The sequence below is a fragment of the Podarcis melisellensis genome, assembly GCF_964234715.1.
Source record: "Podarcis melisellensis genome assembly, chromosome: 1".
Taxonomy (NCBI): Eukaryota; Metazoa; Chordata; class Lepidosauria; order Squamata; family Lacertidae; genus Podarcis; species Podarcis melisellensis.
Window position 1 is genome coordinate 127,832,558 of NC_138528.1, and position 14,379 is coordinate 127,846,936.

A 14,379-nucleotide genomic window follows, 5' to 3' on the forward strand; every position below is an offset into this window, starting at 1 on the left:
CTTTTTTTCTGATTTTAAGATTATGTTTTATATATTGCTTAATTTTTTTGGAAGCCTCTTTGGGAGTGTTTGCCCTAAACAGTCTTATAACTATATTGAATAAATTGATGGGCTCTGTACTCAGATATTCCAGTCTGAAACAGTACTGATGATTCCGTAAATGCCTACTCTGGTATAGCTTCCTTGACTTGATTATCTTAAATCTATGTTTTTTCTTATATTCTAGTGGTATGTTTGAAGATAGTTATTACCTATATTTGATAGAGCCTTTGGAATTGACTCACAGTACGGTAAGTTAATACTGAGCTATGTAGGTGTTGTTTTGGTTTGTTAACTGATAGGCTTGAATAGAAGATAAGAATTCTGTAGGTTAGTAATATGTTTGCAAACTGCAATTCCATCTACACATATAGTAGTACTCATTTGCAGTTAAGATTTTGAAATAGATGCAAATGCTCAGATTTAAAGTTATATTTCAGCTTACAAAAGAAAGGGGTGGGGAAACAAAAAAGGGGAAGGTAATTATTTGCTTGCTTAAATTACAACCTGATAAACAAAAATGGACACATATATGACTGAAGTTCAGAAACATCTTGCCAGCAATCAGCAGGAGAATCCAGGTTTCAGAGACTTTTGTCATCTAAATGCATATTCATAGAATATGAAGATTATTCTTTATTCTTTAAATAAGGTAATGAATATTCAAATATAGCAAACAAAGTCAGTTGTACATAAATCAGATTTCCCTTTTCCCTTGAAGGCTTCCAGCTTCAGGGAAGCTCTGATCCAGTAGATAGACTTTAGGCAAACTTCAGAGGATCAGGACTATTCCCTTGTATCTGAAGATGTGGTGTGGAAAATAGATACAGATGCATGTGAGGCTCTCTGCCCCAGCCTCTTCCTGCTCACTAAACCCTGTTTCCTCTTCAGCTTCCGAAACCTCCTCCTCCCAGTCTTCTCCATCTAATTGCTTACTGTCATCCCACCTCCAGTCTGCTGGCTCTGAGCCTTCTTTCCTTGGGGGTTCTTTTAAGGGTTCCCCAGCTGGTGCCTCCCCCCCCCCCACTCCTCTGCATCTAGCCAAGTCCATGACAGAAGGAGAAGGGTGATTGTTTCATCAGCACAAGCATTGCTGCTTGCCAGACAGAACAATAATAATGGCATGACATTGAATAGCTCACTATATCTCATAGTGTGGCTTTGCACATTTGGATTAATTGTTGTTGCAATATTAGTTAATTTAAAGGGCCGAGCTTCATACCCATGAACAATATTCCATAAATTAGAACGTCTTGACCTTGAATTTGTCCCATGAATGACAGACCTGTTTTTCTCTTTCGTTACAGAGAAGTACAGGTAGACCACATGTCATCCAGAGGACGTTGGGAACAAATACTTCCAAGCAATTGGAAGACCTTGGTATGGGACTTTTGATACCCTGTTGCAGTGATATTTAATGCTATACAGTGGTACCTCAGGTTACATACGCTTCAGGTTACCTATGCTTCAAGTTACAGACTCTGCTAACGCAGAAATAGTGCTTCAGGTTAAGAACTTTGCTTCAGGATGAGAACAGAAATTATGCTCCGGTGGCGCGGCAGCAGCAGGAGGCCCCATTAGCTAAAGTGATGCTTCAGGTTAAGAACAGTTTCAGGTTAAGTACGGACCTCCGGAACGAATTAAGTACTTAACCTGAGGTACCACGGTACAACGACTTTGTCAGTTATAAATCATTTAACTTTCTGCTGTAACAGAAAGGAAGTTTAGGGAAGTTTTTAATGTTTAATGCTGTATTGTTTTTAACACTCGATTGGAAGCCGCCCAGAGTGGCTGGGGATACTCAGTCAGATGGGCGGGGTATAAATAAATTATTATTATTATTATTACTACTACTACTACTGTTACAAGGGCTGAAACAATTGGTGGTTGTCTGTATTTGAATGCTGCAGCATTCAAGAAACCTCTTCGGATGTTCTTTGAATGTGTGCAGAAATAAAATGCGGAGGTGGAGCAGTAAGGATGTCTCCATCTTTACTGTTTCCAACCCTGAGTGTGGCATATTGAGCAGAAGATCTGAAGAGGCATCCTTTGCACATTTGGAGAACACACTTAAGAATCCTTCCTGTGGTTAAGAGCCTCATGTAACCAGGGTTCCTGATTGTGGGGGTGATTATATGCATGTTTAGCCAAACATGTGAAAACTCTCCTTTCAGTCCTTCCTTCTGAATGAGCAGAGGTGGAGTTGGTGGAGATGGGGACTTGGAGATTGGGTCTGGTGAATATGCTTCTGCTCGCTCTCCATGCAGCATTCTCCCACACTTCTGAAGAATGCCTGGAGGCAGGGGTGACCTGAGGGGTTTCAGCACCTTAGGTGAAGCACCTTGTTGCCATGATGGGGGGCGGGCAAACTCCATGATGGGGGGTGGGCAGAAGGGGAGATTCCCCCCTCCCTGGCTTGGCTGCGAAACTGGGTGGCGGAACACCCCCCCCCTTTTACCAACTCAGCAGGAGGAGAGGTGTTCCACAGAGCTTTGCCACCAGTCCCTCTCTGCCCCTAGATTCGGGGAAGCCAGCTGGGCAACAGAAAGTGGATGATGCCTTGGAGGGGTGCCACAAGACACAGCTGCCTCACCCTGCCTTATGGGTGGGCTAGCTCTGCCTGAAAGAGACCAACATGCTCAATTTCCCTGCAGAACTAGGTAAAGGTAAAGGGACCCCTGACCATTAGGTCCAGTCATGGCCGACTTTGGGGTTGCGACGCTCATCTCACTTTATTGGCCGAGGGAGCCGGCGTACAGCTTCCGGGTCATGTTGCCAGCATGACTAAGCCGCTTCTGGCGAACCAGAGCAGCGCATGGAAATGCCGTTTACCTTCCCGCTGCAGCGGTACCTATTTATCTACTTGCACTTTGACGTGCTTTCGAACTGCTAGGTTTGGCAGGAGCAGGGACTGAGCAACGGGAGCTCACCCCGTCGCAGGGATTCGAACCGCCGACCTTCTGATCGGCAAGTCCTAGGCTCTGTGGTTTAACCCACAGTGCCACCTGCGTCCCGCAGAACTAGGTAGACATAAGCAATATGGTTCATGATCTTCCTTTCTTAATATATCCCTTTTTCTTTTGCAAAAAATAATAATCATTTTTAGTGACAACCTGATATTTACCTTAATGATGAAAATGTTAGGATTTCATTGTCATCTACAGATGAGGCAATCAAGTTCCAGTTGTTTAAAATTTTTTGCCAGTGCTCATGGAACTGTTGCATTTCAAAATGTGTAGTTTTTTTTATCTATATTATTTTTGGGTCATTAGTTAAACCCCAGTCGTAAATTACTCTCTGGTTCTGGTATTGCCACCCATATTGATTCTCTGGAGGAATCTGTCCCTTTTTGATTTCTGGTTAGTTGGACTCTGTGTCTTCTGATGCCACAACTGTTGAAGCACTGGAATCAGTGTGTGATTTTGGGTAGTCATGGACACCAGGAATAGAATTAAGGAGGCCGTTCAGTGGTTCCAAAGTGAAAGATCTACATGGAGAAACTGTGTCTGAGAACAATTTTGGTAAATGGCAGTAAATAAAGTTGTCAGCCAAGCACATTAAACAACAAAAATCATGTCTAAATAGACAGGTTTTTAGCCTTTTTTAAAAAGGTGAAGATAGAGAATTTGGGAGACAGCACAGCTGATTTGGTAAGCTAATCTGCTGTTCCCTACATATGACCCCTGCAATTGCAATTTGAGACAGCAGTAGTGGTAAGGCCCAGCCCTGTATTGAAGGCCAGAAAAAATATATAGATCTCGGCAGCCCATTTCTTCAAGAAGCACCACAGTTTGCTTGCACAACATGGCTAAGAATGGTGGATTTGAAATAGACCTCTAGGTTACCAGATCTTGGGGAAACAAAGGATGGAGTCCATCTGAGAGGAGAAACAGGAGAAGCGCCAGTGCAGGGGTGGAAACGAGACACAAACTGTTAGGTGCACAGGAAATTGATTTATTGGCCAGTTTGATAAAGCCATGGGTAATATCCCATGAAGCTGAAACTTCTTTGCTATTATTTTTTTCTTCCATAGATTATGACTCTACTTCTGAATGGCCCTTCCTGTCTGAGTTGCAGTGGCTAAGACGGAAAAGAAGAAGGAGAGCTGTGAGTGTTATCAGTAACACAATTTTCAAATACATGTATTCACTTCATGTATGTTCCTGGCATAAGAGAAAAGAATCAGAAGCTAAAATTATCTTACATTGGATATGTAGCTGCACTCAGATTGATGATTTGCTGTTTCCTACCAGTAAAGATTGAAGAGACCCAGTGTACAGTCTGTAATTGCATATTTTACCCAGAAACAAGTAAACAATTTTAAAGGATGCAAAAGAAAAGGAGGTGTGCGTACAGAGATCAAATTGAATTGTTATGTAAATCACAAATGATATCATCAAATGGTGCACAAAAAGCTGGTGTAAAGAATGAAGAAAATTATAATTCCATCCTGAAATACTGCAAGCGCTCCTCTTTAAATAGTAGTTTGCTCAGGATTTGGGATAAATTCAAGGGCTCGGTTAGCTAAATCACCATTTGCTGCTGGAATGTATGTTTTAGATTTTAATCTTAATATAGAATTAGAGCCTTTTACACCAGGGGTTGCCAATTTTGTGGGGACCAACAGGCGCATTGAAGTTTTAAGATCGTGCCACCAGTCTCAAAATAGCCAGAGTGGGGAGCATGGCATAGCACAAAATGGGTGCTATGTTTGTAAGAGCAGAAAAAAGATAGGACCACAAAATGGTGTGGCCATGCACCTCCCATTGGCCTCTCCCATCAGTGGCTGAAAAGGCACCCACATCAGCCTCTACTGCACATGCTCACAGAAGGAAGCTTTTTGCACCTCCCACATGATCAGAGCAGAAGGGAAGGTGGTTGTCTAATCCTGACACCTAGTGTAGTGTTGGTATGTTGAAGGGAGGGGTGTTCAGTGTAGGAGAGGCCGAGCCAGAGCAAACAGAAACTGAGCAGGAAGAGCAGTCTCTTGTGTAATGTGTATTTTTGAGAAGATACCTTCCACTGGGTGCCACTGACGGTACTGGTGGGCCCACTGGCATGTGCGGATGCCACGTTGAAGACCCCTGTTTTGCACTGCCAAGCAGTAATGACTAAACATATGAAACTGCCTTATGTCTTATGAATGTCAGATCAACGGCAAGATGAGGGCCGCAACCCCAGAGTCGGTCACGACTGGACCTAATGGTCAGGGGTCCCTTTACCTTTTTAGCCCAGGGCAGGAGGTAGCCCTGGCCATCAGCTTCCTCCCCGATAGCCTTGGTGTTGCTCTTGTAGCAGGGGGAAGGATAGGGACAAAGCTAGAATCGGTTGGCTCTGCCAGTCATTTGCTCTGCCTCCACTAACTGTTGGCCCCTCTGCCTTTCCCCTTACTAGTCCCAATGAGCACCAGCAACCACTGCCCACTGCCTTAGGTATTATTGACTGAAGATGCCAGGGACTAAGCTTGGGACTTCGTAACAAAGTTTAAGCTCCACTCCAATGGATATGATTTGTAAAATGGCCATGGAACAGATCAGAAGAACAAACATCGCAATGAAATGAATATATTATAGTAAGAAATGCTGTCATTAAAATATATAATTCTAAACCCTTGAGAGGTTTCAGTTGAATCAGGTTTAGGTCCACAGAACAGCATTGCATGGCAATTGATAAAGCAACCCTAAATTCATTTTTAAAAATCCAACTATAGCTTTTAAAATCCTTCAGGTTTCCCGTGGCATATTTGAAGAAATGAAATACTTGGAGCTCATGATTGTTAATGACTATAAAATGGTAAGCTGGCTGTATTCATTAATTCTATTGTTATCTAATTTAGTTACAGTATACCCTCTTTTTTACACTTACTGTCTGCTGCAAATGTTATTTACTGATACAACTTCCTGTATTTATTACAGTTACTGAAATCCTACCTTTCAGGAGGAGGGGTTGGAAAGAAATGATAAATGATGATAAATGATAAATCCAGTGTTTTGTTGGTGTTATCTTCATTTATTACCCATCCTTCGCCTTAAGGCTCTAGGTGGCTCAGAACAATTTAAAATGCAGCCTTAAAAATAGTTTAAAACAAATTACAATCACAAGAATATTGTTGGTTCTAAAAATACACATCTCAGGCCAAGGAAAATAAGATAAATTGACACCTTCCTGATTTATGTTCAGATCGCCCTGGCCCTGACCACCCATCAAATTTGGCACCTGAGACTGATCCTGATAAGGATCTGGCCTGTGAAGCCAAAAATGTTCCCTACCCCTTGAGGCCTACATAATTTAGTTATCATGTTCCGTTTTAAACGCTTTACTGATTTTATCTGTGTTTTAGTATGTATACTTGTTTTTTCACCGTACTGTGAATAATAGCTGCTATTATCAATAATTTTATTATGTACACAGGTTATATAGTTTTGTGATTAAGTGGTATATAATTTTTTCCAAGTAATATATAAATCTGTTTTGATAGTCTGATTCACAGCCTTGCAATAGTATTGGTTCACTTAAAGGCGGAATTGAGAGCAAATGCAAAGGAGACATGGGACCACTAGCTCCAGGAATTAAATATATTTTCAAAGTGAAACTGATGGGGGAAAGTTGTTGCAGTTAACCATTTTATAGTAGTTCTCCCCCTTTTTTTCGTGACACAAATGCTTGTGAATTCCATAAACGTTAGCAGTTCAAGAGGAAAACACTGATTAGCAGAGCCGCTGTTTGTTCTTTGCATTGCCAGGAGGCAAACCTCTTGATCAAATTATGATTTAACATTTTTCTTCTAGTTTAAAAAGCACCGATCATCCCATGCTTACACGAACAACTTCGCGAAATCTGTGGTAAATCTTGTGGATGCTGTAAGTATTGCAATAATTGGTACAATTAATGCCTCACAATTCAACATTTGACTTTGCAGATGTTGGGATGAAAATAGTGGTGATAGAGGATGTAAACTTGCACAACCTTGGGAGCATGAACCAGTATATATCAATGGCAATCCTACTAATACTTATGTAGTAGGCCTGGAGGAACGTCTGTAGATCTCCAATATAAAAAATTGGGCTGGGTGGGGGTATCAAATACCCCAAAACAGTGAGGACTAGGTATGATTAGCGTTCTTCAGATGCACTGCAGAAAGCGCTTTGCAATCCCCACGCTCAGGGATCAGCTAGTTGTCAGGCATTTGAGAAGTGCTGCACAAAGTACTTTGCAAGTCTTATGCTCAGCGCTTCCCAAGCTTAGGACAGGTAGGGTTGGTGAAAGGTGAAGAACTAGTGCCGTAAATAAGATGGCTCTACATAATCATTTGCAGTGTTGAATTTAGTGCAATGTTGATTCTTTTAAAGGAGACTGGAGGTGTATTGGCTAATTGTATTCCAATCTTTCCCTCCTGCTTGACCCCTTTTGTCCTTCCACTGACTCTGACTGGCTAACTGTGCACGCTTTGACCCAGTGTTCTACTCCTGTGCCTGTCCTGTATCTGCCCACAGATTTACAAGGAGCAGCTGAATACCAGGGTTGTTTTGGTTGCTGTTGAAACCTGGTCGGACAGAGATCGTATAAATGTCCACCCTGACCCAAGACAGATGCTTCATGATTTTTCCAAATATCGACAGAATTTCATCAAGCAGCGAGCTGATGCTGTACACCTTCTCTCGTATGTAGCGCAAGCTCTTTTGGTACATGGTCTCTCTTTCCTGAAGGCCTTTTTTTCTAGTTCTTATTCTGTCTGCTTATTTATATCTCATAGGTATATCTTAAATGCTGCTTCTTTTAGGTATTTTATTATTATAATTTTTAAAAAAATACAGAATGCAGTGGAATCATTTTTATCCTCTCCTTACTGTTGTCTGAAAGAGGAGACGCCACTGTAGTTCAACAGTAAAACACATGCTTTGCATGGGGGGGAAATCCAGCCTTGGACCTTGACATTTCTTGCTAGGGCCGTAATGGAAATGAAATTCCCAATAATTTACATGTGCCAAATAAGAAGATATTTGTAGGGCATCGTATATATGTGAGATAACGCTTTTTAATATTGCTTCGTTTATCTTGTTCTTCAGGAATGTGACATTTCATTACAAAAGAAGCAGCCTGAGCTATTTTGGAGGAATTTGTTCTGTGTCTAGAGGTGTTGGAGTAAATGAGGTAACATTTCTCTTTTGGAGGTCTTGGAGGTCTATTTATGAAATAGTTCCCTCAACATATACCTTCTTTTTAAATGGTGCTTCTCGTCATATGTTCAAAAATTTCAGATTTTTTTCATAGATATTCCTAAAAGTCTCAAGCCTGAAATGCAGTCAACTGAAAATAATTTGACCTTTTATTCTAGTGTCAGCTTAGCATAGAACACTTGAATACAGGATGAAGGCAGCCATATCTCACTGTAAGGAACACGGGACAAACCCTCTATGAGAGGTGAATTAGTTCTCTTTATAATGCTATTCATTAGGGGGAAAAAGAAAGGAAATCTTCAAGCATTTAAGGGTCCAGTACACTACTGATAAAGTGGCATGCTTTGGGTAAAGCCCGTGTTGTGGATTATTTGCAAAACTGTAAGCCTTGATTTCTGTCAATTAGTTCAGTATCGGTTGTTGTGCTTGGAACTTAGGTTTTAAGAAAGATTCCGGAATTAGAATTTCTCTAATGCGTTAGGCCTTTTGGACCATGCTGTCTCCTAGATTCCTCATATTGGAATCAAAATGGCCATTGAGGCAATAGGTAAATAGTTCTTCTCATGCAAGGCATCGTACCTGTTTTAGCTGTTTCTGCCCTACGTGCTGGAGCCCTCTGTGCCATATCCCATATTGTTCGGGGGGGGGGGGATAATACCCCAAACCTAAGAAGCAGCTTTTCAGGTAGCTTGGGGGAAGGCCTGCAGTGAATAGGGTGAATCTGTGAAAATGAGGTGTCCATCCTTCCACTACCTTATTACTTCCATTGAACGGAACCGTGCGTTTCTGTTTTGATTTCTTCAAGTCAGTGCACCCAAATGGTTGCGTCGAAGTGTCGTTTGACTGCAGTTGGAAATCGAAAGATACTTTGGTTGGCCTGCAACTAAGTGTGAAATAACCTTAAAATAGTCCTCTGCACATACAAAATTTGTTGTTGCTGTTTTTTGAAAGCTCTACAGAAAGGTAGCTCTAGAGATGTTGTTGAACTACAACTCCCAACACCCCGTCATTGTGCGTTCTGACTAGGGCTGAAGTTGAGAGTTGCCAACTTGTAACCCTTCAGATATTGTAGATGTCAGGAAAATTGTCTAGAGCAAAGCTTTCCAAACTTTTCATGTTGGTGGCATGCATCATTTAGACATGCATCATTTCACAATACATTAAAGGGTAAAGGGACCCCTGACCATTAAGGTCCAGTCGTGACCAACTCTGGGGTTGTGACGCTCATCTCGCTTTATTGGCCGAGGGAGCCGGCGTACAGCTTCTGGGTCATGTGGCCAGCATGACTAAGCCGCTTCTGGTGAACCAGAGCAGCACACTGAAACGCCGTTTACCTTCCCATCAGAGTGGTACCTATTTATCTACTTGCACTTTGACGTGCTTTCGAACTGCTAGGTTGGCAGGAGTTGGGACCGAGTAACGGGAGATCACCCCGTTGCAGGGATTCGAACCGCGGACCTTCTGATCGGCAAGCCCTAGGCTCTGTGGTTTAACCCACAGCGCCACCCGCGTCCTTCACAACACAGTAGTTCAGTTTTACTAGCAAACCTGAGGAGCACGGGGAGCACCTACACACTGCAGCTGACACACAATTGCTTTGCGACACACAGTTTGGAAAGCTGTGGTCTGGAGTTTTATTTTTGCATGAATTTGGGGTATTCTCACACACAATAATGAATCTCCCTATCCTATATGATGTCAGTTTTTGTGGTGAGTTATTGAGGGTTCTTTTGGCTGCATAAATAAAAGTTATTCACAAGGTAACTATGTAGCATATTCCATGCACCCTGCTCTGCAAGTTTCTACTGAGTCAGCTCCTGGAATTTCCTGCCATAAGATGTAGTGACGGCCAGAATGGTTTAGATGAACATGGGCTTGGGCAAATTAGCCGAGGGCTGATTAGGTGATCAGGGCCTGCTAGCCACAATGTTCTCCCTCCACTGTTGGAGGCAACCAGTATGCCTCTGAGCAGGGAATCGCAAGCAGGAAGGAAGGGGTCTTGGCCTAGACAGAAATAGGGCCAGATCTTTGTGGCTTTATGTCCCCTTCACGGATCCAACGGGGCTCCTGCTCCATCCTAATGAATGAAGAAATAAACATTAGCAGGCGCTCAGAAGCGTCCAGTGAAACTGACTGAGGTGTACAAAACGAAAATTAGTCACAGTGTCATTAACGGCAGAAAGGCGATCACCGTACTATAGTTTTAATTCTGTTAAGGTTTAATTGTTTCTTATTTGTTGTTGTTTCCCTGCCCCTGCCACGTTTTAAGCTGTTCTTATTTTTATCTGTAGCATATGTTATACTGACATTACTGATTCCAAGTGAAATCTGTGGCCATTAGCTGCCATGGCAACAAATCACCTGTACTTGACCAACCCTTTAGTTATGTAAAGGGCCATTCTCTGAACAAGAGAGAATGTACCAGGCTATCTATTTTAACAAGTAGAGAGTTATCTGGTTCATAAAAGGCTGTCTACTTGTAAAAAAAGAATGCTGAGTACGATTCTTTAAAGTGTAATGAAGACTGTAACTGTTAGGAACAGCGCAAAAACAGTTAAATGTATAATTCACTGCATGAGCAAAAGATGGGAAAAATCATATTGTTGCATGCAGAATGGGACAAAAGGGTGCAGAGAGTTGAGGCTTTATGCAAGACAGTGATGTGGGGATTTACAATGCCTAAACATACATTTCCACATCCCTTCTCTGCACTATAGCTTTAAGCTGGTTTTACTTATGTGAATGGACCAGCTCCGAAATACCTTATCATACTGTGTGTCAACATAGTTGTTATTTTTTAGACTCCTGTATTCATTTTGGGAAAATAATTATTTTGGAGGTGTCACTAATAAAACTCCATACAGAATAACTAGTTAAGCAAACACTTTCTCCTAGAAATTGCAATAATTGATAGTACTTTGGTGTGCTCTCTACCTGAATCTCCTTTTCCAACAGTACGGCCTACCCTGGGCAATGGCACAAGAACTCTCCCAAAGTCTGGCTCAGAATTTAGGAATACAGTGGGAGCCAGGGGCCAGAAAACCAAGTAGGTATTTGGCATACAATCTCTTTTGTTTTTATGTACAAATTGAATTTGTAAAACTTCTACATATTTTGGACTTTTTATTATGTATAAACAGGGGTCAGCAAACTTTTTCAGGAGGGGGCTGGTCCACTGTCCGGTCCACTTGTGGGGGGCCGGACCCACCCCTCCTGAAAGGGCCCCCACCTGCTGATGCCACTCATGCTGCAGCCGCCGCTGCCGCCCCGTCTTCGGTAACATCAGCGTCCTCTGTTTTGTCAGGGTGCAGAGCTCTGCGCCGCTGCCTCTTCCTCCCACTTGGCTGCCTCAGTAGGAAGGAAGGGGCGGTGCCCAGAGGCGTCCACGGCTTCTGATTGGCTGCAGGAGCTTCCTGCAGCCTATCAGAAGCCGCGCCAGCGTCACTGCCCGTCCAGAGGCATCCACAGCTTTTGATGGGCTGCAGGAGCTTCCTGCAGCCAATCAGAAGCCGTGCCATGCCGCGGAAGTCAGTCTCCGCGCGGCGAGGCCTCCGCACCTGTTTAGCACGGAGACTGACCGAGCAGGCGGCAGGGTCTGCAAGATTCGCAGGCCGGATTAACGAGCCTGGTGGGCCGTATCCAGACCGCGGACCTTAGTTTGCCAACCTCTGTATAAATAAAGGATTGGGCTGCAACAGCTTTTCTGTCCTTTCCTTGCCATTCCAGTACCAATCTTCTTCTGAGGTTTGTTGGACTCTATGCAAACACCTGGGATGTAGTGTGCAGAGGGGAAGGAGATCAACCAAAATCAGATGGAGGCACCTTGCACAAGCAGACATTTTATTTGTGCAACTCTGTTCAACACATAAAGTTCATATTAAAGGATCTGGAATGACCATTTGTGTAGCAAATGAGGCTTCCACCCATTGCGGCGTTGTAAAACAATGCATTTTATAACCAGCAGCTAATTACTTTTTTGTTGTTATGGAGTAAGGAGTAATTGACTTTATTATTTTGATGAATTTGTTGTTTGTTTCATAAGCTGTTGTGTTTGCAGTGATTGCAGGGTTGGTTGTTTTTTAATGGTATCGTGATTATTGCAAGCCGCTTTGAGCTCAGCATTTGTTGTTTGAAAAGTGGAATACAAATATTAAATGAATGTAAATCAACTAACATATGTCCTTGGTTGAGGCTTGCTGTGGCTTACACTTGCTCATTCATGTTGTGATAAACTGACATGCAGATGTGGGCACTGGCCTTGAACTGACACATAATGACTTGAGCATACACTCAGAGGGTAGAGAGCTCAAACTGCATTCAAGCTGGCAAAGGAACGATAGAGACTAGAAAAGAAATGATCTCTGCTGGGTTTTGTTAATGAACCTCTAATGGAAAACAGCAGCTATTTTCTACTAGGGGTACTTTATCCTAAAACATATATTTATTTGGTTATGTAGTGCTTGCTGTATTCAACACTTCAGACAGAAGTGCTTCTTAACCACCCTCCTCTCTTTTTATTTTTTATTACTCATATATATTTTTAACTACTTTCATTCTTGGTTTTGCATTTTTCATTTTGTTTCAGAAGGATGTGAGTGCACAGAATCCTGGGGTGGATGCATCATGGAGGAAACAGGGTGAGTTGTAATAATTGGTACCTGTTATTACAGATTTTGGTTTTTCCCGGTTCTTCAGAACTAAAATAAGCAGTCTATGTTTAGACTCATTTCTGGGGTGCATGCAGCATAGCAAGAATTATTTACAGGGCTTGGTAACGGGACCACCTCTCCTGGTATTACCCACGGAGAGCCTCAAGGTGCATAAATAGCAACACCCTAGAGGTCCCAGGCCCTAAGGAAGTTAGATTAGCTTCAGCCAAAGCCCAGGGCCTTTTCAACTCTGGCCTGGTGGAACGCTCTGCCTCATGAGACCAGGGCCCTGCAGGATCTGATTTCTTTCCGCAGGGCCTGTAAGACAGAGTTGTTCCGCCTGGCCTTTGGCTTGGAGCCAATTTGATTCCATCCCTCTCTTTCTTTTTTCCTTTCCTTCTCCTCCTGCGATGAGGCTACATTTTAATATTTTAATGTTTCAACATTTTAATGTTGTATTTTAATTTTGTTTTTATTATTGCTTGTTAGCCGCCCTGAGCCCGGCCTTGGCTGGGGAGGGCGGGGTATAAATAAAATTTATTATTATTATTATTATTATTATTATTATTATTATTATTATTATAAACCAGTGGCGTAGCGTGGGGGGTGCAGCGGGGGGCCGGCCGCACCGGGCACAACATCTGGGGGTTAGGGTTAGGGGGCACAAATCCACGGGTTAGGGGGCGCAAATTACTTGCCTTGCCCCGGGTGCTGACAACCCATGCTATGCCACTGTTATAAACCATGACTTAACATCAGTGAACAGCAAACTAATGCATCCTGCTCAATATTCCCACTTTGCTGATATCCTAGCATGAGCAGCAGACTAAGAACCTGGGAGTACCGTGCCATCCCAACTGAGATTGCGGTTTGTTTCTCCCTAAACACACAACAGTCAGCAAGCAAGCAAAGAATGTGGTTTATCTAGTGTTTGTCCAGTAAATTATTTACTGTGAAGCATTTTCCTCATTCTTTTTTTCTTTTTCTTTTTTGGCCTTTCAGTGTCTACCACCCCAGAAAATTCTCAAGGTGCAGCATTGCAGAATACAAAGATTTTTTGCTTCGAGGGGGCGGTTCCTGTCTTTTCAACAAGCCAACAAAGGTACCTTGATTTAGGGTGGAACTGGATCCCAGCATAAATTATCCCTTGGGGAGAAAAGTGGCTTAGGGATGGGAGCAATTTTCCATGGTTAGGAAAGGGTTAAGGAGATCTCCCTCCACTGGCCCCTTATTTAATTTGAAGACATTTGTCAATGAAATGCTGGAGCTGGAGGGTCTGCATCTCCACCAGAGGTCTGCTGGAGCTTTGTCACCATGCCACTGGTTTAAAGTGGTTGTGTGCAGTCATGCTGGTGCAAAAATATATAATATTATATTGATTGATTGAATTTAGATACTGCCCTATACCCTGAGGTCTCAGGGCAGTTCACAGAATAATTCAGTATGCACCTGGGTCATTTAATGATAAACAGTTGTGATCTTTTAAATAATAGTGCTTTGTGTATTTGTGTTTT

General features: G+C 42.6%; 1 protein-coding gene across 1 annotated transcript in view; it reads left to right on the forward strand.

Moving 5' to 3' along the window:
• Window positions 1-14,379, forward strand: part of ADAM23 (ADAM metallopeptidase domain 23) — a 67,703-nt gene that overhangs the window by 21,900 nt on the left and 31,424 nt on the right. The window contains exons 6-15 of the mRNA XM_081899560.1: window positions 227-290; window positions 1,347-1,419; window positions 4,073-4,146; window positions 5,767-5,832; window positions 6,828-6,899; window positions 7,533-7,699; window positions 8,106-8,190; window positions 11,172-11,262; window positions 12,802-12,853; window positions 13,868-13,967. Coding sequence (XP_081755686.1) covers window positions 227-290; window positions 1,347-1,419; window positions 4,073-4,146; window positions 5,767-5,832; window positions 6,828-6,899; window positions 7,533-7,699; window positions 8,106-8,190; window positions 11,172-11,262; window positions 12,802-12,853; window positions 13,868-13,967 — 844 coding nt within the window. The remainder of the gene's footprint in view (window positions 1-226; window positions 291-1,346; window positions 1,420-4,072; window positions 4,147-5,766; window positions 5,833-6,827; window positions 6,900-7,532; window positions 7,700-8,105; window positions 8,191-11,171; window positions 11,263-12,801; window positions 12,854-13,867; window positions 13,968-14,379) is intronic.